The following is a 22643-nucleotide window of genomic DNA, read 5'->3' as shown; positions in this document are numbered from 1 at the left end:
ATTGTAGGAGGGAGGGAGAGGGAGGAGCTAGGGGAGAGGAATGCTTGCTTGTTAGTAGTCAGTGCAGTGAGACTCACAACTTCTCGGAATGGTTTTGAACCGGCAGATGTCGATGGAGGGAAGTTGTCGGAAGGAGAGAGGGACGAGGCCTTTGAGAGAAGCAAACGGAATGAAAGAGTTAAGGAGAGAAAGCCTTGAGCGAGCAAAGCAGTTGAGCATGTCTAAATGAATGCCACGCTACAGATTGCCACAGGAGTGTTTTTCAGTGTTAACTTTTGGAGTTTGGGTATACGGGCCTGTATTTATGGTTAGAGCCACCCGTCATTTGAGGAAAAGCGATATAACTTGAACATTCCTCGCCCTTAGAACAAACATAACTAGTTTTCTGATTGAGTCAATGATATTATTTAACTATCCTTAGCATCGCGGCCATCGCAAACCGGTATTAGCCATAAATAGGTGCCACAAAAAGAAATTAAATACATGAAAAGGCGTTGGAATTATATTTAGTGTCCTCGTTTGTCGTAACATTTTAAGCGCAAATTCCGTCTGTGGTGAACAGAAATTACACCACCGGTAGCTGATTTTTACGAAATAACTATAAGTGGTAATAACTATAAGTATAACTCATACGACTCATAATCTCACGAACCAGGATATCTGATTCCAGCCGATTCGTTCTAACGAGTTTTGAATAGTAATGACTGGATTATTGGCATAGTACTCTTGAGGCAAATGTATTGTTTCTCTGTTGTCTTATATTCGATCCTAGATACTTTTATTACGTTTTTCTTGAAGTCCATCTTTGCCTCCTTTATGTGGTTGATAAATAAGTATTTCTATTAGTAGCAGTAGTGTGCCAATGTAGGATAGGCTTTTGACTTGTCAGAGCACTTTACATACTGTACTCCTAAGTCATAGCTTACTGAACATGGTAGCCTTTGATCCCATTCTACCTATTAGAGCTTCTCATTCTTTAGCTCGGTATTATTTCTACTTCCCTTACTTCAATCCAAAATACCTATTCTTTTCCTCTCGCCACCTTGCTTTCTGAGCATTCTCGCCTCTATTGCCGTCTTCAAGTATCTCATTGCCTCTTAGATATCCTTCTCATCAACATTTCCTGCCGTCTTAGAATTTATCCCCACAATAGTTTTTCTTCCCATTCATACCTACCTTAACTTCATCACTTATTTTCTTGCCGTCTATTTAATTTTTTCAATTTTTCTCAGTACCCATATCTCAAAATCCTCCAATTTCACCTGCCAATCCTCTTGCCTCAACGACCACGTTTCCGAGCTACGAACGAAAAACTGCGCTCCAAGTTTTCACGTCTTTTCTTTAAGTCTTTATTGCGTGATGCTTGTCATCCACTCTTGTCTCTTCGTAATTGCTTCTGTGCGTAACCCAATTCTTTATTTAATGCCTTAATAAATAAATGTATAGTACTATATTGTTACTTTATTCCCGACATTGTATTTATGTGCATGAAGGCGTAAAACTCTGCGTGATAAACATTTGCCAAAAGAAAATCGACCATCAACTTTTAAAATAAATTTTATGGGGTACAAAACACGAATTTTCTCTTTTTTTCTGTTTTATCTTGAGATAATACCGTTTTTCACGCATATAGGTACATGCTTCAAGTAACTCTGTATCAAATTGAGCAGAAACTCATAGATTTTCATAATTAACTCGTTCCCTTGCTGGATACCCTGGGCTGGGATAAGTAAAATACGAAGAATCAAGAATAGGAGCATGGATCCCAAAGTCAAGCATTAAAAACCCATTACCGTAATTTCAATCCCCAAGTTTTTTTATCTCATTTCCGATTAAATCCAGAAGACGAATGTTCCCGCACATAAGAAACACGGCGTGCCAACACGAAAAATCGGTACTCGTAATAGTTGTTTTCTAAAGCTGTCCATTAAACAGTAAACTTCTCTGCTGAGTTAATGTAGAAAGGGATGTAAAACACACTGTCGTAAATTTTTCCTCTCTATTTTACGGAAGGGATCGTAGTTTTGGATATCTGGCGGCATATATAGATATTTTCTGTAATAAGCAGTGCTAAATTATTTTTACATTAGTGCTAGCCTTGACCGTATCGACTTTAATGACAATTTGACCTACATCAAGAGAAGATGGAAAGAGGTAGATAACGAACCCTATCGGTAGGGAACAACCGAATCTGAAGTCGTCAACCAGTTGCAGGCAAATTAACGTATTTTTCAATTCAGTAATTAAACTAATTACTAAACCGATAAGGAACATCGTGGCAGGTAATTTAGTTCATTTAAAATAAGTAAAACATAAAAAACCTGTTTTGTAATAGAGAAGATATAAAAAGGGATGATTACCTAAAACACCAAACCAATGGTCATCGTCAAGGGGATGAAACTTGTCACTAATTTGAATTAATTGTATTTAGAGAGCAAGTTTGTGCAATGTTTGATGACGATTCTCGCTTCTTTAATGAATTTCGGGTAGGAAATAAGAGGTCTTCTTCTTTGTAGCTCGAGGTATGTAAATCTATTTGTTGAGATATTCTCAAGGGCTGCGGTTTACTCGCTCGTCATTTCCATTGCCCTCTTAAAACTGTGGATATTTATGAGGATTAAAAGAAACTTGAAACTTCCACAGTAAAGATTTAATATTTCACGACCATAGTTTCGATGATGCGCATAATCGAAACCTTGGTCGTGAAATATTAAATATTTATTGTGGAAGTGTTGTTTCTTTTTACCCTCATAATGAAGGAATTTCACGAAGTTAAACCTGAAACTGTTATGTGGGTATTTATTTTATTTTGGTTTTATGACCAATGAGTCGAGGGGAAAAACCGAGTAAATATTAAGAAAAACGACAAAGATGACCAACGAGTTTCCGCCAATTGCGCTTTCCTTCCCTCTATTCGCAAGAGCCCTTGAACAGAACCGCAAAGGGTGATTCTCCAACAGTATCTTGAGGTCCGTTATGAATAAATTTTTGTCACTTAACTATCGGAATCCTTTATTGACTCCATCGAGTGCTTACACTCACCTTCCCAAAATAAAGCTGAATATCCGGTACAAAGGAATCCATACATTTTGGGGCCACGTCTTTGAGGGTTCTTGGCTTACGTCGTAAAAATAAAAGTTCCCTCCTCGCACCACGAATTAGCGTCAAATTGGCCTCCGAAGAGTTCTGGGTCATACTGGTCGCCGACCCGCGCGGTAGGTACCGTTGCGTGCAATCCTCGTTTTTCTTTTTTTTTAAACCTTCGTTTATGACGGCATGGAATGAGGCGATTTATGTCGTCATGTCCATTATGCGGTTACCCGACACTCTCTTGAATGGATTTCACTTCCGCGGGTTCATCGCCGCCACACGTGTTCTGGGCGCGGTAAAATCATGGTAACGGTTTTTAATACCCTACCCCACACACCCCCCCCCTCCTCGTTTTGATTTATTCTCTTTTTATCTCCACGTCGCAAAGAGGATTCCTTTCGGGGCGCGTATTCATGAATGACGGGACTTTATAAATCACTGTCACCTGCACGAAACTTCATACGTCACCCCATGGGGCGGCGTATGTTATCGCTTAGTCTTTCCCCCCCTCGTCGAAAAGAAGGTTCGCGGCGTAGACTTATTATCGTCTCCCAATAGTAAGTTAGTTACCGAGAAAACTTAAACAAAACCTGATCCTACGCATTCCATTCTAAGTGTAAGATATTGACCACTTTTAATTTCGCTGTTGCTGTTTATTTCCTTGGCTGTATAGAATGTGACTAGAATTCCGTTTATGCTACATAGGGTAAAAATTAAGCTTTGTTTCCTTATCATTAAATTATTCATTGATTCATACATCTAAAATTGCGTATTTTTAAAAGCAAAATTGCACCTTGTCCGTGTGGAAATTATTGTGAAGGGCTCCTTTTGTTATAATATGACGATATTAAATGGTGACTTTGAATATCATAAATATAGATGACTGTTTGTTTTAGTTATCATCGTGGCTTTATCAGGTTGACCTGTACGTGCAGTTTGGATCATGGTACGTACGTACATTGTACCGGATATGAACATTATTTTACTTAATAGCACATTTTTCGGGTTACTTCCGCGATTGTTCATATGAATGGATGACGATTTCGCTGGCGATAAAGTCAGAATCATCTGGCCCAGAGTTCTTTACATCAACACGGAAGCCTTCGTGGAAATGTCCATGACTTATTTATCGTGAGGCAAACCCAGTGGCTCTAAAATAATTGAAAACCACGGAAACCGAAACAAATACGACTTCATCACCCTCCATGTCCCTCCCACAGCGGAAACACGAGAAGAACCAGCCTTGCCCCTTGCGAAGGCGCGAGCGATCCCGGGGGGAGGAGCGGTCGGGAACCGCGGCACGTCTGACGCGTGGAGGGGAATGCGGTGCGAGTCGGAAGGAGACGGACGCGAAGACCGTGGGGGGGGGATCTACGGGGCCGGGGGTTGCATAGGAGTCGACAGCTTGGGTTGGGGGAGGGGGGGACGATTTGAGGGGGAGGGAGAATTTTATCGAGGGAAGAATGGGAGGGGGAGTCGAGAGAGGGTGGGGAGGATTTAGTTTATTTTTATTTTTTTTACGTTCGCTTTATTCCGAGAACGAGTGGCGAGGTCGGAGTGGAAAAAGGGAAATTAAATCAGGAGGCCTCTGAGTGACCCTGGGGGATCCCTCACTGCCCCCACTCGCCCCCCTCCCCCTTCTCCTTCGCGAGAGGAGCCATTAATGTGGTCCCGTGCGCGGGTCTGTTCGTGGCAGCCTCCCTTTGTTGCGGTCCTTTCACGCGCCCCTCGCGTCCTTTCTCTCCTTGATTCATTCCATTTTATACCTGTGTGCTCTTTTTTAAAACTATTCTTCACCATGCGCCTCGCGAGGTTAATTTCTGCAATGTTTAATTTTCTCTCTCTCTCTCCATCTCTTTAAATTTTCTATCGGCTTTGTTTCCTTTCACTCTTCTTCTACCACTTTATTTAATTTCTTTCCAATTTTTTCCCCTATTGTATGATCTCGTCCTCCCTTCCTTCCTGTATTTTTTCGGGTATTGTCCGACCCACTCTCCATCGTTGCAAACTTATTGTCTAACTTGCTCGCCATCGTAACAGACTTTGCCCTACCTCCACAACTCATCCCTCCATTGTAAAGCTCGTCGCTTATTCTTTTGCTCAAGTTTCACTCATTTTCTTCCTTCTGCACTTTGCTGTTCTTTCAATGACATCACGTCCCCGCATTCTTCTTCTTAGATGGACTTGCCTTCTCAACTTTAACATCTTGGTGATTTATGTGCCTCTTTGCAGCTGATCCTAATACTTTCCCTCAAATTCTTCAACCACTAATGTTATTTTTCGTTGTGAAACCGTGTAACGTTAATCAGCCCTAACATCATTCATATGTATACAAGGAGTTGGTAACTTTTCTGTTTGCCACGAAATGTCCCAGCGCATACTTATTTAAGTATTCCCACCCAGGATTGATTTTATGTCATATTTACCCTGCCCTTATCTTTCTAGTTTTAATAACTATATAGTCCTTTTGTTAGCTTTTCACTGTTTTGAAGGTAATTTTCTTTGAAATTTCTTTATTTTGGTACACATAAATAGATGGCACCATTATGGTAAAGGTCACGGACTTTCCTACAGTTCCTTTTAATTGTCATTATTTTCAGTTTAACGTTTTCCATTTAATTTAATTCTGGTCAGTTCGTTGATTTGTTGCTTAGAAGGACATTTTACATCAATTTCATTTGAATTTATAGCCGCTGGCATTTTTCCTGATTTATTATGCCATAATTACGTCTTACGGAAGATAATTATACTAGTATTTCAGTAAATTTTTCTATGACACTATAGACGTAAGCAAGTCGTGCTTTTCAAGACGTTGACGTGCTTGCAAGACGTGCGTGGTCAATGAATTTAAAAGCCTTTAAAATGAAATAAGTAACTTTGTAATCCCAAACACACGTAGGGTGTGTGGAATTCCTAGTTACTCAATTCATTTAAATATTCTGTGCAAATTCCATAAAGTTACGCCGAGGATAAGAAATTCCAAAAGTCTTTAAAAAAATAAAAAATCTTTCACTTATTTAATAAATCTTGCCTGTACTTTAAACATTCCTTTAAAAAATCATTCTTTCCAAGGATTTAATGAAATTTATAAATTAATTTCAAAAGAACTACTCAGTGATTCAGACGAAAAATGCTATTTCCTGCATCAATTAGTGCATATGGCAAGTATAAATTGGGTTACAGTTAGATGCATCGACAGGAAAAACTGTTGCAACATTGTTAAAGAGTCCTGAGCACATTTCTCTCAGTGCAAAATGTATCTCTTACGGTGGAAAAATTGAAATCTCCCCTTTGATCTAATCCTTGGATATATGACCTGGGTGACTTATTTTCAAACATTCTCATTCTTAATCACTAACTTCATGTTATCATACCGTCCAGTCTTCGTAAAATAAGAATACCATCATTCCATACGCAGGCAGACCTGCGAAACGTCCTAGTGCCATTCTACTATGACAATAATGACGACGTTGGCAAAAAAGGCCTAAAACAGTGGTCTCTTTCTATTTACCTCTCTTCCTCCCAACTCTCTTTCTCTCACTTTGTGTTGATTCATGGAATTAATCGACCAAATGCTGATCGGTTCGTCCCGCCGCGCGTGGCTGGGGTGAGGCACTTCCCTTTCTCTCTCTCTCGGGGAATGGGCAGGGGGTGTGCTGACGAGACATTCATCGATGCAGAAGGGCCCGAATGAAGGGGACGAGGGTTGGTTGTCGAAGAGAAAAAGAAAGTGCGAGGAGGGGGAATCGAGGATATGTGAGGAGGATACGGCTTCCAATTAACTAGAATAAAAAAAAATTAAAAACGGCCACCGCCTTATATTTTGCTCATTGTTTTTCAAACTTTTACGCTCTAACGTATTGTGATTCTTTGTTAGGAATTTCTAGAAGGTTTGATACGGAATACTTGACATCTATTGATGACAGCCCTATAAATCACCCTGCTCTATCTATAGCAACATTTTAAAAATTGCAATGCGTGAACATTACTTTTCGCAACATATCCGTGCTTGTTTGCTTATCCGATATTGTATTTTGGTGTCAGACATGGTCATAGTTCATAGTTTCATTCTTTTACAAGCTTAAGAATTTCTTTAATTACTTACCAGTCATCAACTTGAATCAGCAGAGCGTTTGACCAATTAAATAATCCTCTGGTTTCCTCTGTAAATTACAATCTCATGACGATGATATTTAAATGTTTTTTCTGACCTAATATTTCTGGACATTGCATCCTGGAGAAAAACACCTGAAAATAAATTCATTCACTTTTAGAGACCCATTTAGATTAGTCGGTAATGCTCTTGATACTTGACCAAAATATCGCAGGCTCGAATCTAGTTTATCCATATACATTATTTCGGTGCGTAAAAAATTACTTTTGACGGGATTTGTATATCTTGTCTGGGTTGACATCGTGGAAGTATCGACCACATCTGCTTATATCTTGATGTACCAGACGAGCATGCGCACTAGCGTCGATCGAACGATTAGTGTATTAGACCCACGGACGGATAATACCCGAAGAGCTACGTGATGCCACATTTCCTGCAGAGGTAGTCGTTTTGCCCGAAATGTCCTCTATGTCCCAGTCTGCATACATGGACAGTCGAGGTAAACACTGACGCCCAACGTTTCCATAGGAGGGAATTTATATAATTCCCCCATCGAATACATATCAACCGCGCGCGGCGAATCGTCCGCTTTTTGGCTTCCCCAGTCACTCTCGCATTTGCACGAGGTCCTTTCATCGCTTTCCCATCGACGCCCCACAAAATCCTGATCGCCCTCTTCCTGTCCCCTCTCCCCTTTCTCTCCCTTTACCTCCTCCCTTTTCAACCACGGCCGTCCCTGCTCTGCATTGGCCAAAACCTCCTCGTTTGTTCAAAGCCTGCCGCATGGTGCGTTGAATGATGGGCGGTAGGAGAAAATTCAACGGTTGCGAGGGACCGTTCTCATACATGTCCAGTCTGTTTCCCCTGCGAGACCCGACCACTTCACGGAGCTTCTTCGCTATGGTACGACACCATTACCGACGTGAATACGACATACCCTTCGCGCCGTTTCCTCTTTAAAACTAGCTCAGTTAAAAAAAAACAATTATAGGCTACTGAAGCAAACTTGAGACCAATATTGAAGGAAGCATGGAAGGTAGCATTACGGAGGAAAGCCAAGGATTAATGAACTATGAGAAGCAGTTTACGAATAATATCGAAGCACGGAGGTAAGATGTAAGAAGGAAATAAGATGATTTCCTAAGAGATGTCTTTTTCTCCACCATTTGTCATCAGAACCGCGATCGAGGCATGGCGTAGCCAATTGCCAATTAACAAATTTAATCAAATAAAAGAGTGTGATTTACTTCAGTACTTCACTGTAGCATTTTATGAATCCTTTATCTGTTGTACATTTGATACATTTTCGGTAATGCTAGCATTATGAACTACTGTTATTAAAGACATAACTGAGTTCTATTGAACGTCTTTTTTAAATGATTCGTCTCGTTATTATGTTTGTCTAGGAAATTTGTGAAACAATTTGCTTGTTTCTTTAACAATAAACTTCTTTGTCCCTTTCAATGCACAACTTCTGACAGATACAGGAGACTTTGGCACCTTTCGATTTCCATATCACCCCTCCTGATTGAATGCGGACAAAAATTCAATCAGTTATTCATTGACGTCGACGAGACAATTTTCCGCGACGCAAATGAGGGGACTGGTAAAAGTTCTCGGAGACCAAAGGGGTCGGGACTTGAACCATTCTTCGCCTTGAGAATCAAGAAATGGTATTACAGGGGACGTCCCTATACCCCTTTTAAATTTTCATCGTGGTCCTGGTATTCTTCTCGCTGCAGAAATTGTCTAACCGAAGGCAGTCTTTATTCCTCGTGAAAACGGTAACCGAACAAGGGTTCCCGGTAACGACGTGCGATACTTTGCGGGGAGGGACAGAGTGGCGTTCGAGAATAACGAGAGAAATTCCGAGGACGGAAGGGGGGGTGGGTTGGGCCGTGGAAACCCAGGTTTTGGGAGTGGTGGATGAAGTAGAGTGAGGGACGGGTCGTTCCTGGGGGGAGGGGTGATGGGGGAAAGTGGGAATTCACCGAGGTTGGGGGGAGGAAGGGGAGCGAAAGGAAAGAGAGATCGAAGCATGGGGGATGATGGAGGGGGCTTAGGACGTGGCGGTCATGACGACCACCACCTTTCGCTGAAGCCGACGAATTTCGCATACCGCACGGAGAGGAATAACTCAGGTTCCGTGTGGACGAGACGTCGCGCTGAGGAATTGATTCGCCACCGGTACAAATTATCGCGTCCGCACTTCAATGACTCTTTTATAAGCTCTGTCAGGCCAATATGTAAGCGAAAAGAAATGAGGTCCTCGAATCCCTTCGGTCGAGCTAGTTATTGTTATTTTGATCAAAGCGTCAATGAAGGATATTCATACCCTTAAAAGAGGCGAAGAAACATATTGCTTTGCGATTATTAGAATCATCTGAAAAAATATCGTGTGCCTCGGCTAACAATTGTTTCATTAGGCAATCTTATGTATATACTCTGCTACTATTATTTGCAGGTACTCACTATTTTATTAAATGAAATATTGATCAATTGATATTGGTGAAAGGAATCATATATTAGCTGTGTCTCTAATTGTCCACAAAATGAGATTAACATTTTCAGAAAATATCTTAACCTTTCATATTCGGGCATCCGATACTTTCTCTTCTACCCAGCATCATTTATAGTAATTTGTGAAATGATACAGGATGATATAATGAACCCGATGTATGTCTCGAAGTAGTTAATTAAAACTGAATTTATGTTCCCAGGAAAAGTGCTTTGAAATTTATAGTCAAATGATATAAAATTATACTTCATCTCGTAGTCAAACACAGATAGTACTGTTTACATAGTTATTCTTTATAAACAATGCACTTTTTAACCACTTTATATCATCATCATGTGTACAAATTTTATGGGCAATTGTTGTACATCTTATTAATGCGCCAAGGCGTTGAACTTTGCTCTGAGATCGCAAAGAGTAAATCATTAAATAGTACTATCCGTGTCTGTCGTTGATTTTAAACCATCGTTTCACCGCATGAGGCTTAGAAATGTCCGTAATTGTGTTGATTCGAGTTTTATTAAACCTCATTATTATAAACGTATACTTTTTTTGATTTTCGTTTATTTTAATTTCGATTATCGCCACCTATATGGCGACGAATGCTTGGTGTGTATGCACGTGTGTGTGTGTATACATGTATATGTGTGTGGGTATACATATATATATATTCCCCGCTCAAATTTTTCATAGTACTATCGTCAACTGGTTCCGAGTTCCCCACCCCCATTCAGCCCTCATTCTTCATTCCGCAAATGGAATCGGCATCAACAAAATCAAGCAAAGTTCCGAATAAAAGTAGCATTATTCGAAAAAGCCGGATGAAATGCAATTCGACTATCGAATTGGTCACACATTCTTTTCGGAGCGCGCACCGTCTAAATATCCTTCCCCTCATTCTTTCAACGAGATGTGTATTCTCGTCACGGCTTCAAATTCAATTCCGATCACAGATCCCTTCAAAAGGACCTCTTTCCCACTCCTCCATCCCCACTCACTCACACACTCTCTCTCGCACACACACACGAGCGTACAAGGCGTCTCCTTCCTTCTTTCTGCCTTCCCCCGATCGTATTCATTCCGCCTTTTTTTCGCGTCTCTCACCCACTCCCTTCCTTTCCTCCCTCCTTTCCCCCCGCCATCACATCGTCGTCCCCAGCTCCCCTTCCCCACAGCATCTCTCTCCACCCCCACCCCCAGGATCGGGCGCGCCGCACCCCTAGCCTCCTGTCCTCTCCCCCATTGAGCTCTCTTCTCACCCTCCCTTCGCCTTCCCCGCAAAACATTTCCCCATACCATCCCTCGCTGCTTCTCTCTCCCCTCTTGTGTGTGAGAGAGAGGGAGAGAGAGTGAAGTGTAAGGAGTGGTTCCATATAGTCTCAATTTCGATCGCATGAAGTCGATCGTCTAACCACCTATCTATCACTTCCTTCTCTCATTCCCCTCGCTCTTTTATCCTCTCTCCCTCGCTAACACGGGATCTCCTCCTTCCCTCTCCTCTCCCCATTCGATTTCTCTCCTTTCTTCACCATCTCTCTTCTTCATCTACCGTCTCTCATTCATTCCGCCCTCTCTCCCACACTCTATCTCTCTCCCTCTTTCCCGGCCTAATCCCTCTCTCTCCGAGAGCCTTCATATAGTCTCGGATTATTTTCCGTGCCCCGAAAATATCTCGATCCCCGCATGGTGCAGTCATTGAGCGAGCCCGTTTCAGGCCTTGCCGTCTGTCTGGCCAGTGAGCGCGCGTTGGGTAGAGGACCGATCCAACGATTGGAATGTGCCCGTGACTCGGCGGAGGCACCGTGTGAGGTCCTGGGCCGGGACACGCTCGTGTGGGAGCGAATGTTTTCCAAGCATTGGAAAGCGAATACCATTTTGAGTGGAGTGTGGGAGAACGAGCACTCGACTGCGTGCTGCGTCACCGGCCTACCGGATTTCACTGTATTATTTTTGTCTTTTCCGCGCGACCATTCAGAAATTTTGGATTGCTTGCTTGTTTCGGGTGATCACTCGAACGGAGAAATCGGATAAAATTCTGGAATTGCAATATTTCTCCCAAATATTTGGGGGAGAAGGTCGAATTTCTAGAAAAATTCGGGAATATGATGTGTGAATCGGGAATCATGTACTATATGCAAAAATTAATGTTTGATGTGAAATAGCTGAATTTTTGTGCGGGAATCGTATTGAAATATGCATAGGGAATCCTCGAAGAAGACGAAGTTCCTTTGCCACAGGCCACCGTGAGTCCAGGCCCAGTCATAAAACAAAACCTGTAGGCAGGACGGACGGCAGCGATTCCAGAGACTGACGAAGGCGATGAGGGATGATCCAATAGCAAGGGAAATCGGGGAAAATGAGGTCATAACCGACGGAAAAATCGGGAAAAATTCGAGAATAGAAATTATGCATTAGGAGGCACACTATTAAGAGTGTATCCTGGTGAACTCAGTGTTAGCGACAAATGACCGGAGTGGCCGGGTAACTTTGGTCACTCGAAGATTTTCAAACGTGCTAAGTGATTTTTAGAGTACCCAATATTTCGGGGGAAATCAAGAGCGGAACAGGGAAAAAATCTTTTTAACCCCTCCTCCCCACCTCTCACCCCAGCCCCCTCCAGCCCCCTCCAGCCACCGTGACTTGTGATTTCTCACACGGTGGTTTTAGGGCTTAGTACGCAGTAATCCCTACTTCTCCAATCAACAAAACCTTCGGGTTGATACCTGTGGGTCTTCTAATTATTTTCGGCGTTTGAATGGTTTTCTTTGAGCTTGACGAAGCTACTCCGCAATTTTCTGCCTTCCTTCTTTATTTCATCCCGCGCAGTGTCCGCCGTTGAGGGTCAAATTGGCATCCATTTACAGGAAAAGAATGCAAGGCACCCAAATGCGTGGAGTGGACTGGGACTTCCAAAATGCCCCTTTCTCGCTCACTCTGCTCACGGCATTCAACAGTTCAGGGGCAAACCCTCCCCGTTCAGTCCTTCGTCATTTTTTTCTAAGGATGTCGAGTGGGTCGTTCGTACTCCTTTGTAAGAATTCGGGGAACCGGGCTTTCGGAGGGGGTCGGGGAGTGAGGAGAAAGGGTCGAGAGGGAAGGAGGGGGAGGCGCATTAGGGGTCGCGCACCATGGAGACGGGGAGGACGGGAAGGGCACGGAGGAGGAGGATTATGTGAGAAGCGAAGGGTAGGAAGCTGACGGAAATATATTCAATACGTTTTCATTTGCTTTCGGGCGTTGCCAAGCCATGTAGGAGCAAGAGTTGGGTATATGGCAAAGGGTTCGTGCACACACACACACATATGTGTATATATATGTATATATACACATATATATATACATAATATATATATATATATATATATATATATATATATATATGTACATGTAAATAAATGTGTTTGTGTGTGTATATATATATATAAATATTCGTTCACATGGAAATAGATATAAGGGAAAGGGATAGGAATATACATAAAAGACGAACACAGGAGAGGTGGGATTCGGCCCGGCAAGTCGAAAGATCCGTGGTTCAAGTCTTGGTCAAGGAAATATTTTTGCACTTGTGATCTGCTCGATTCCGCCTTCCTTCCCCCCCACTCCCATGTTCATCTTTTGTGTGTTCCTATCCATTTTCCTTATATCTTTTTCCCATGTGTGTGTATATATATATATATATATATATATATATATATATATATATATATATATATATATATTTGCGTGTGTGTATACACATACACACACGCAAAAACCTCAGTCGACGCACGGAGGATTATACGAGTAGGCATACAGTTCATGCATTTGTATTTTGTGACACCATGACAGCCGACAACCACCTAGGGGTCTCATATAGAAGGACTGGAATGGGCGCATTTGCGCGTAATGTAGTGGGGTTTTCCATATCCACTTAGGTACGCATTTTGATATCAACACTCTCGCTAGAACATTCTTTTAGAACAGATCTATTGTATTTGTGAAGAAGAGGAATATCTACAAAGCAGCGCATGCATAAGAAACACATACCAAACACTTCGATAGCATACGCATCGATAGAATAAGCAATGCTTTTACTCTTGTTAAGCTAACATTGACATTATTTGCAACAATGTGCATTTCGCTAAAAATTACAACGCCAAAACTTGAATCAAGTGTTTTATTGTTTTCATTTAAATTACTGTTAGAATAGATCTATAACAAATATATTGTGAACATTTGTAGACTGGGATTTGCTGGAGTAAAAGCTAAGTAAGTGTAGCCGAATGTACACAATTCGAGAAAAAATGTTATCTGTCTTCCTTTCTTACCAGCTGAGAAGATGACTTGCAAAATCGCGGTAGTTCACACTCCACCTGATAAATATGTTTTTGGCATGCTATACCATAAAATGTATATGTATTTTGAATGTATGACATGTCGAATTATTAATTTATGTATTTAGAATTTAATCCTGGAGGCATCGAATTTCGTAAATTGGTTTTCAATTTGAAATTTCTGAAATGACGATGGATGTTTTATTGCGTGACCTTTGAAACCTATTATACTTGTATACACCTTCAATACTATTTTTCTGTCTTCGCCCTAAATGGTGATGCCAAAATATTTCACGTATTAGTGACTTAATGCCACGTGAGGTCAAATGTATAGAGAATAAATTTACAGGTCAAAGTAAATATACATCATTTCCGTGAATTTTGAAAAGAAAGTAATTTCGATGGTTCAATTTTCAAGACGATAATAATTGTAGTTTGCTATTAAAAATCTGACCGTGAGTACTGAGTATTCCTTCGCATACGTTGAGGATTTCTACGGATACCGACTACCTCTTTGGAGGCAGAGTTTTCTATGTTTGGTATTGAACTATTCTTATCCCGTAAAAAAAACCTTACTCTGCCCTGCTGACTCGATCTCTTTTACTTTACAGCACTCCCGGCTCGTAACCACCTGGGCAGGTTAATTGGACCACTGCGGGAGTACGCGCACAACATTCGAGGGACCGTCTATGCAGTTGATGAAAGCACCATCTTCATCAAGGGCTTCACGTACGACGGCACGGGGCCAGGTGAGAAATTTTGCACCCGCATACATATTAAGGATGGGTTGTGCTAGTAAAAGATACGGTATTATATTGTTGGATGAATGAAATCCACGGTATGACTGATCCGGTACTATTGGCTTGTTGTAAAAGATTTATCCACTTGCTGATATAAATATATATATGTGTGTCCGATCACATATTTGCTGCCCAAGTTGCATTAAAACCGTGGGATAGATTGACCTTGATATTTCTAAGGAAGCATTTAGCCCAGATTTACGACAGCTCCATCATTTTGTAATTTTTAGCAGTCGTACGATCAACGACTTGAAATGGAATGAGGGTTTCTGCCAGATTATTTTTGATAATATTTACACAAAAATATTTATATATTTTTGCTCATAAATGGCTTCTAAAATGGAAGATTGCAAAATGGAGGAGGGTCTTTTCAACATAGTTTTGTGATACAAAGTAAATCAATCTTCCAATTTTTTAAATTTGTAGTTTAATAGTGAAAATAATAAATAACCTCCGTAAATGCAGATACAATGTTTCTCGGCCATGTCATTTCCGTCAGTAGTAAAATCGCAGTTTTTGCTCCTTAAACACTCACTCATCTATGTGTGTGTGTGTATGTGTATATATACATATATATATATATATATATATATATATATATATATATATATATATATATACAAATATATAAAAAAACACATGTAGATTTTTAGAATATAGAGACACAAAGAAAGGACACTCACAATTTGTTATTTACGTTTCGACAGCACGGCTGTCGTCTTCAGAATGGCGTTCTCGGGGAAGAGCGGAGAGGATGTGCGGGGGAGAGGTGGGGGAAGGAGAGGTAAAGGGACCAATAGGAAATGAACAAGGGGGTGGGGGGGATATGTAGGCAGCCAATTGATGCATTCAGTGGGCTTGGTTCAGCCCGGGCGGTTTGAATGATTGGGCCACCCAGATATGCGCCATCTCGCGGGTTCTCACTTCTATTATACTCGCAGATTTGGGAAGGATTTCAATAACCGAAACAGAGAAGCAGTCGTCAAAAGATTGGTTGTGGGAAGCGGTATGAGTAGGGATGGGGTAATTAAGAAAGGTGGGAGATTTGGTGGAATATCGGTGGTTATTCATGCGGAGGGAAAGTGCGGTCGTGCAGTCGCCCACGTAGAAGGCAGGGCAGAAGTTACAGGAGAGGCGATATATAATATTTTTTGAGGTACAGGTGGCGAGTGGTTGGGAGTTGGTACTGAGTGAGGGGGAGGGTCTTAAAAGATGACAGCATTTGCAGCGTGGGCGGTTGCATGGTGCGGATAGGGGCGGGGGAGAGACGGGGGTGCTTGAAGTTGGATTTGTGGACTTAAAGATGTCTCGCAGGTTCGACGGGCGTTTAAATGAAACAGAGGGACAGTGTGGGAACAAAAGTGATGTGGACTGAGTGTTATTGATAATTGGGAAGAGGTCACGGATTAGATGTTTAATTTTGTGTGTTCCGGGGAAGAAAGTGGTGATAAGATTAGGGCATTTTGGGCGGTTTGGTTTGGGGAGGGGAGTGTATTGTGTTGACGGTTTGAGGATTTTACTGTTTAGCAGTTTTTCGGGGTACCCACATTTTCTGAGGGATTCATGCAGCTGGTCCAAGTATTTCTGTTGGGAGGGGGTGTTATTGCAGAGACGGAAGCCACGGATAGAGAGTGAGAATGGGATGGAGCGCTTTGTGTGAGGAGGATGGCAGCTGTCGAAATGAAGATATTGTTGCTTATTGGTTGGTTTAATGTGGACTGAAGTGTGAAACGTATTGTTTTGGAGGTGAATATCGATATCTAGGAAGGTAATATTCGAGTCGGATATAGAAGAAGTGAATGATACTGAGGAGGAGGAGTTGAGAGAGGAAATGAAAGAGGATAAAGTTTCGCGTCCGTGGGACTAAAGGAGGAAAATATCATCGATATAGCGGGCCCAGAAAAGTGGTTTTAGGGTTTGTTGTTGCAGAAAGTCGTGTTCTAGTTTACCCATAAAAAGATTGGCGTATGCAGGAGCCATACGCGTGCCCATTGCAGTGCCTTTTATTTGTAAATATATTTTGTCATTGAATTGAAAAGCATTTTTGGTAAGAACGATTTGGCTTAATTCGAGGAGGAAATCTGTGGATGGGGTGTGTGGTGTGGATCGTAGGGAGAGGTAATGTTTCAGGGCTTCTAAGCCTTCTTTGTGGGGAATGGAGGTGTACAGAGATGTGACGTCTATCGTGGCCATGAGAATGGTTGTGTTGTGCGGAATTGGGATTGAGTGTAGACGTTCCAGAAAGTGGTGCGAGTCTTTAATGTAAGAAGGGAGTGAAGTGGCTATCGGTTGAAGGTGGTGGTCTATTAATTCGGAGATTCGTTCTGTGGGTGAGTTGATGCTGGAGACAATAGGGCGTCCGGGGTTATTGGTTTTGTGTATTTTGGGTAGCAAATAGAAATGGGGAGTCTTAGGATTAGGTGGTGAAAGAATGGATATGTCTGTGGGGGAGAGACCTTCTTTGGGACCGAAATTGGAAAGAAAAGAGAGAATATCCTTTTGATAAGAAGGGTTTGGGTCTTGGGGCAGGGGGGCATAGCAGGAAATGTCATTTAATTGGCGCAATGCCTCGGCGTTATAGTCTACTTTGTTTAGCACGACAACGGATGACCCTTTGTCCGCCGTCGTGATTATAATATCTTTATTTGACGTTAAACGTCTGAGAGCTTGTCTCTCAGAGGGGGAAAGGTTGTCTGGTGGCTTAAGGGAATCTATGAATTTTTTGTCGGAAATCTTTGTCAGAAGGAGATTGATAAAGATTTCAATTGGGTGGTTTGATGGGAGTGGTTTGGGTTCGTTTTCTGAGGCTGGGCGGAATCGGGTAAGTGCTGGGTTAATGGTGGGGGAGTTCGAAGGGAAAGGCTGGGATTTCCAATGAGCATGCCACCGTAAATTTCGGCAGAAATTTAATGTGTCGGTGATGATGTTAACGTGGTTGGTTCTCGGGGGGGGGAGAAGGAGAGGCCTTTACTTAGTAGCGAAAGCTCGCTATTGTCGAGGGTCACGGACGAAAGGTTCACTACTTTGTTTCCGTTTTCGGGTGTCGGGTGCTGGGTCGGGGACTCTTTCGGTTGACGCCTGGGGAAAACGGGTGCTTTGCACGGAGGATATGGCAGGTTGTAAAGGGTTGCTAGATCCGGTTTTGAAAGAAAAAGGGGTGGAGGTGCGGGTGGGGGCGGCGATTGTTTAAGCGGCAGGGAAAGTCCCACGCGGAAGAAAGACTGGGTGAGGGTAGAGAGCTTTTTCAGGAGGCCCTCACGTCTTCGAGTGAGATTTCGAAGTGCCGAGGAAAGTATATGATTAAGTGATGGAATTAAATGAGGGGCTGAATTGGATATAATTTTGGCTAGAGACAGAAGGTTGGACCGATGTTTACTGAAAAGAGAGAGGTAGTGCGATAGAACATCACGCGTGAGATCACGTGATTGTTGAAATATGACGGTGTGTAAGTGTGGGTGAAGGCTAGGTGGGATACCAGAAAGAGGTATTTTGATGACGAGACCATTGGGTATGATGCCTAGAGATAAACATGAGGTGAGGAACTCGGAATGGCTAGCATATTGGGCTACTTTATATGCATTTATGCGGAATTGGCGCAGCCAAAGTTGAAATTGGTTAGGGTAATTCATTGGGAAGGCAGGAAATGGTAAGGAGTTAAGAAAAAAGGAAAGAAACAGTGGTGAAGGAGAGAGAACAGAACACTCACGGCGACGATGCGACGGCAGACAAACAGGAACAGACGACACGATGAAGGCGAACAAAAAGTTGATCGGCTATATCAGCCAAATATAAAATATCTTCGAAATGGAACGCTCTTCGGCGACACACAAATATATAAAAAAACACAGATGTAGATTTTTAGAATATAGAGACACAAAGAAAGGACACTCACAATTTGTTATTTACGTTTCGACAGCACGGCTGTCGTCTTCAGAATGGCGTTCTCGGGGAAGAGCGGAGAGGATGTGCGGGGGAGAGGTGGGGGAAGGAGAGATAAAGGGACCAATAGGAAATGAACAAGGGGGTGGGGGGGATATGTAGGCAGCCAATTGATGCATTCAGTGGGCTTGGTTCAGCCCGGGCGGTTTGAATGATGGGGTAATTAAGAAAGGTGGGAGATTTGGTGGAATATCGGTGGTTATTCATACCCGCGAGATGGCGCATATCTGGGTGGCCCAATCATTCAAACCGCCCGGGCTGAACCAAGCCCACTGAATGCATCAATTGGCTGCCTACATATCCCCCCCACCCCCTTGTTCATTTCCTATTGGTCCCTTTATCTCTCCTTCCCCCACCTCTCCCCCGCACATCCTCTCCGCTCTTCCCCGAGAACGCCATTCTGAAGACGACAGCCGTGCTGTCGAAACGTAAATAACAAATTGTGAGTGTCCTTTCTTTGTGTCTCTATATTCTAAAAATCTACATCTGTGTTTTTTTATATATTTGTGTGTCGCCGAAGAGCGTTCCATTTCGAAGATATTTTATATATATATATATATATATATATATATATATATATATATATATATATATATATATATATATATATATATATATATATATATATATATATATATACTTTCGTAGACGTAACACGGAAGTGCCGAATAGTACAATACACAGTAACACGCAAAAAAGAAACACAAAAAAAGAAGAACACTCACACGTTATTTCTTGATATTTCGACGGGAACAATCCGTCTTCATCTGAAGATATAGAAGTAATCCATCAAGTAACATTACTTCTATATCTTCAGATGAAGACGGATTGTTCCCGTCGAAATATCAAGAAATAACGTGTGAGTGTTCTTCTTTTTTTGTGTTTCTATATTGCGTGTTACTGTGTATTGTACTATATATATATATATATATATATATATATATATATATATATATATATATATGTGTGTGTGTATATATATATATATATGTATATATATACATATATTTGTGTACGTTTATGCATACACACTGCCCATCATGAGAATTTCGGATTCATATTTGAGGTGCTCTCCCGTTGCATCCCTCAATAGTGTTTTTAACGTGACACCATTACTCAATGGCCACCCCACTGTAGTCAGATGCCAAACGTGGGACTAAAATGGTCAAAGTAGTAGGGAAATAAGGAGAAGAATTGCGTTAGGCAAATGCACTTTCACAAAGAGGATAGATTGATCACAGGGACTATGAGGAAGGATATTAAGACAAGGCTCGTCAAAAATTTGATATGGAGCGTAGCTATGAACGGCGCAGAAACATGGGCACTGAAGCAGGATGATAGACATAGATTTGGAGGCTTTTGAAATGTGTTTGTTGGGAAGGATGGAGAAGGTGTAATGGACCAAAAGGAAATGAGGAAGTGCTAGGTATGGTGGGCGAGGAGAGGGGATTGTTGGGAGAGATCATAAGGAGATAGGAAAAATGGATGAAAAGCATATTGATCGGCAGTGGGATGTTGAAGACGGTGATAGGGGGGAGAATATTAGCCAATTGATGAAGGAGCAGGAATAGGATAGGGATGTTGGATAGGAGGATGGAAGTCTACAGAGATGAAGAGGGATTTGTTGTAGAGTAGGATGTTGAGTAGTGTTATGTTAGGAGAAACTAACTATTTAATTGGTAATTGTATTCATCCAAAACCTACCTTAACCGGTAGATCACCTAATAATAATAATTATATAAAATTATAATTATATAATATAAATGTATATTTTATAATACATATAATAATACATTTCCTGAAAAAAATCAATTAATATTTTTGCAGCCTTTTCAATTGAGTATGTTAATATTTAAAATAATACCACATTCCTTCAAATTTATTTGGTTTAAAAAAAGAAGTATTCACTGAGAGTGGTTTGCAATATCTGCTTATTTAGCATGGTTAGAGTAGTTCGTGACGCCCTAATGGGTCTTTACTTAATTTTTATGTATAATTCTTCTGTTTCAGTACCCTCATCCGAAAATTGATATTTTATAACGTTTTTTCTTTCCCTTTTCGGCACGAAGACGCTTTCTTCTGGGTTGGGAGTACCCCAAGGCCGTCTCCAGAGGGTTTTATTGTTCCGTATCCGGAGGATTACAAGGGGAGGTGAGTTTTTTTCGGTTTTTAGTACAATTGTTAGTTTTTCATGGAATTGATTTTTCAAGGCTAATTAGAGGTGGCTAACGGACATGTCATCGTATTAAATAGTCGTTTTTGATGGCGAAGAATGAAACAAACATTGACGCTGCCGCAGCAATCCAAGAGCTACTAAGGAGATTTTGCTGAAATTCTTCAAAATGTGACGGAGGAGCACATCAATAATTCCATTCAGTGATGAAGATATTTCTCGGTTGTAATATATTTTATTTATGAGATTGAGTATGTTTTCAAATACAAATTTGCCTTTATGTTTTAGGCGTAAATGTTTTCGTTTATATTTTATATCCTGCGCTAGTTAAAATGTAGAAACGGACATTTAATACCTACTCGAGGAGAAAAATAATCCTTCCACTAGAATGGGAAACATTAATGTTTCAATTTTTCTGATGTAATTATAAAATTAAGAAAATGTACGGAATGATCAAGATTATTTGTTAAACATACTTTCTCTGAGTGGTGGAGAAGCAAAAATAATGAGTAATCGCACGAATACAATAATGACTGCATTATTCAAGAATTCATAAAAATGCTTTGGAAGAATTAGAAAATTTTAAATGATATTACTCCTGGAATAATCATGTTAAACATGATTTAATTCGTGAAAATATATTGCGTTATAGGGTGGGAAAAAGGAAAATTAGGCTTCAGGAATGGACATTTTCAAATTAGTTTTGCCTGCAAATCAAAATTCATCTGCTTTGTAACTGTAAGCAGCGAGTGAAAGAAGAAAAATCGTTTAGTTTCAATGCAGGAATGAGGTTATTCAATAGTTAAATACTTTGTAAATATAAGGACATTTATTAAATAATTTGACATGTACTGTGTGTTTTCAAAGTTCTTTCCTTTGCGACGATTGTGAGGTTACGGAGTCATAAAGGTTAAAAAGTACGAATTAAATTTACCCACGATGAAAGTTCAAGTGAAGAGCAATATGCTGCTTTACCAAAACCGAGAACCACGGAATCGTTTATTAGAGAATGTGAGAGGGTATCGATTTTCTTGCGCACCCTTTTGCCTCAAAGCAGTACTATTCGCGTACATATCTTTTTTTTGTATTCTCAACCCTTTTCCGAACATAACATTTATAATTTCGGTGATTGGGGTGCAGGAATGAATAACATGATTGAAATCTGGAAAAGTGCTTCATTCTGAGGCAGTCATGGGCAGTAGGGATTACGTTCTTAGTCAATAACAAAACAGATAATAACACTTTACCACAGATATTGATTTTTTTAAACAACCGATTTCAATGTACTTCATTCTCTTCAGGTCCCAAGGATGATGTAATACATCGAAACCGGCACTGTAATAAATTAATATGTAGCGGATGAAAATATTATTTACTGTTCATTATAATGTTCGAATTCCACCATATCACGCCAGAAACTATACAATTTGCTCCTTCTTAGTTACTCCATTGTCTATGATGAAAATAGTAATCGGGAAAAAGGTAGGAAAAATCATAAGGGACTACTTAAAAACTCTGGTCTTTAAGGGGGTGTTCCAAAATGGGGGAATCTTGGTTCAAGGAACAACGGAAAAGGAAGAGCCAAGAGAGTTCGCCTGTGGTAGGTATCCGGTCCATGAATTTGGTGGCCAACTAAGGGGGTTGGAGGATGAATGGTGGAGAGAGCGAGAATTGATTTTTTCATATTTGTTTGTCCATA

The 22643-nt window shown here is 41.0% G+C and overlaps 1 protein-coding gene across 3 annotated transcripts in view; it reads left to right on the top strand.

The window, feature by feature from the left end:
- The window catches only part of LOC139687588 (protein Skeletor, isoforms B/C-like), a 262208-nt gene that overhangs the window by 141460 nt on the left and 98105 nt on the right, over positions 1-22643 (top strand). For all 3 annotated transcript variants that reach the window (XM_071584807.1, XM_071584806.1, XM_071584805.1), the window contains 2 exons: positions 14644-14781; positions 20841-20922. In XM_071584807.1, coding sequence (XP_071440908.1) covers positions 14644-14781; positions 20841-20922 — 220 coding nt within the window. The remainder of the gene's footprint in view (positions 1-14643; positions 14782-20840; positions 20923-22643) is intronic.

The sequence above is a fragment of the Hetaerina americana genome, unplaced genomic scaffold (genome assembly GCF_022747635.1).
Source record: "Hetaerina americana unplaced genomic scaffold, ioHetAmer1.1.p SCAF_2, whole genome shotgun sequence".
Classification (NCBI taxonomy): Eukaryota; Metazoa; Arthropoda; class Insecta; order Odonata; family Calopterygidae; genus Hetaerina; species Hetaerina americana.
This window is presented reverse-complemented; position numbering and strand designations above follow the sequence as displayed.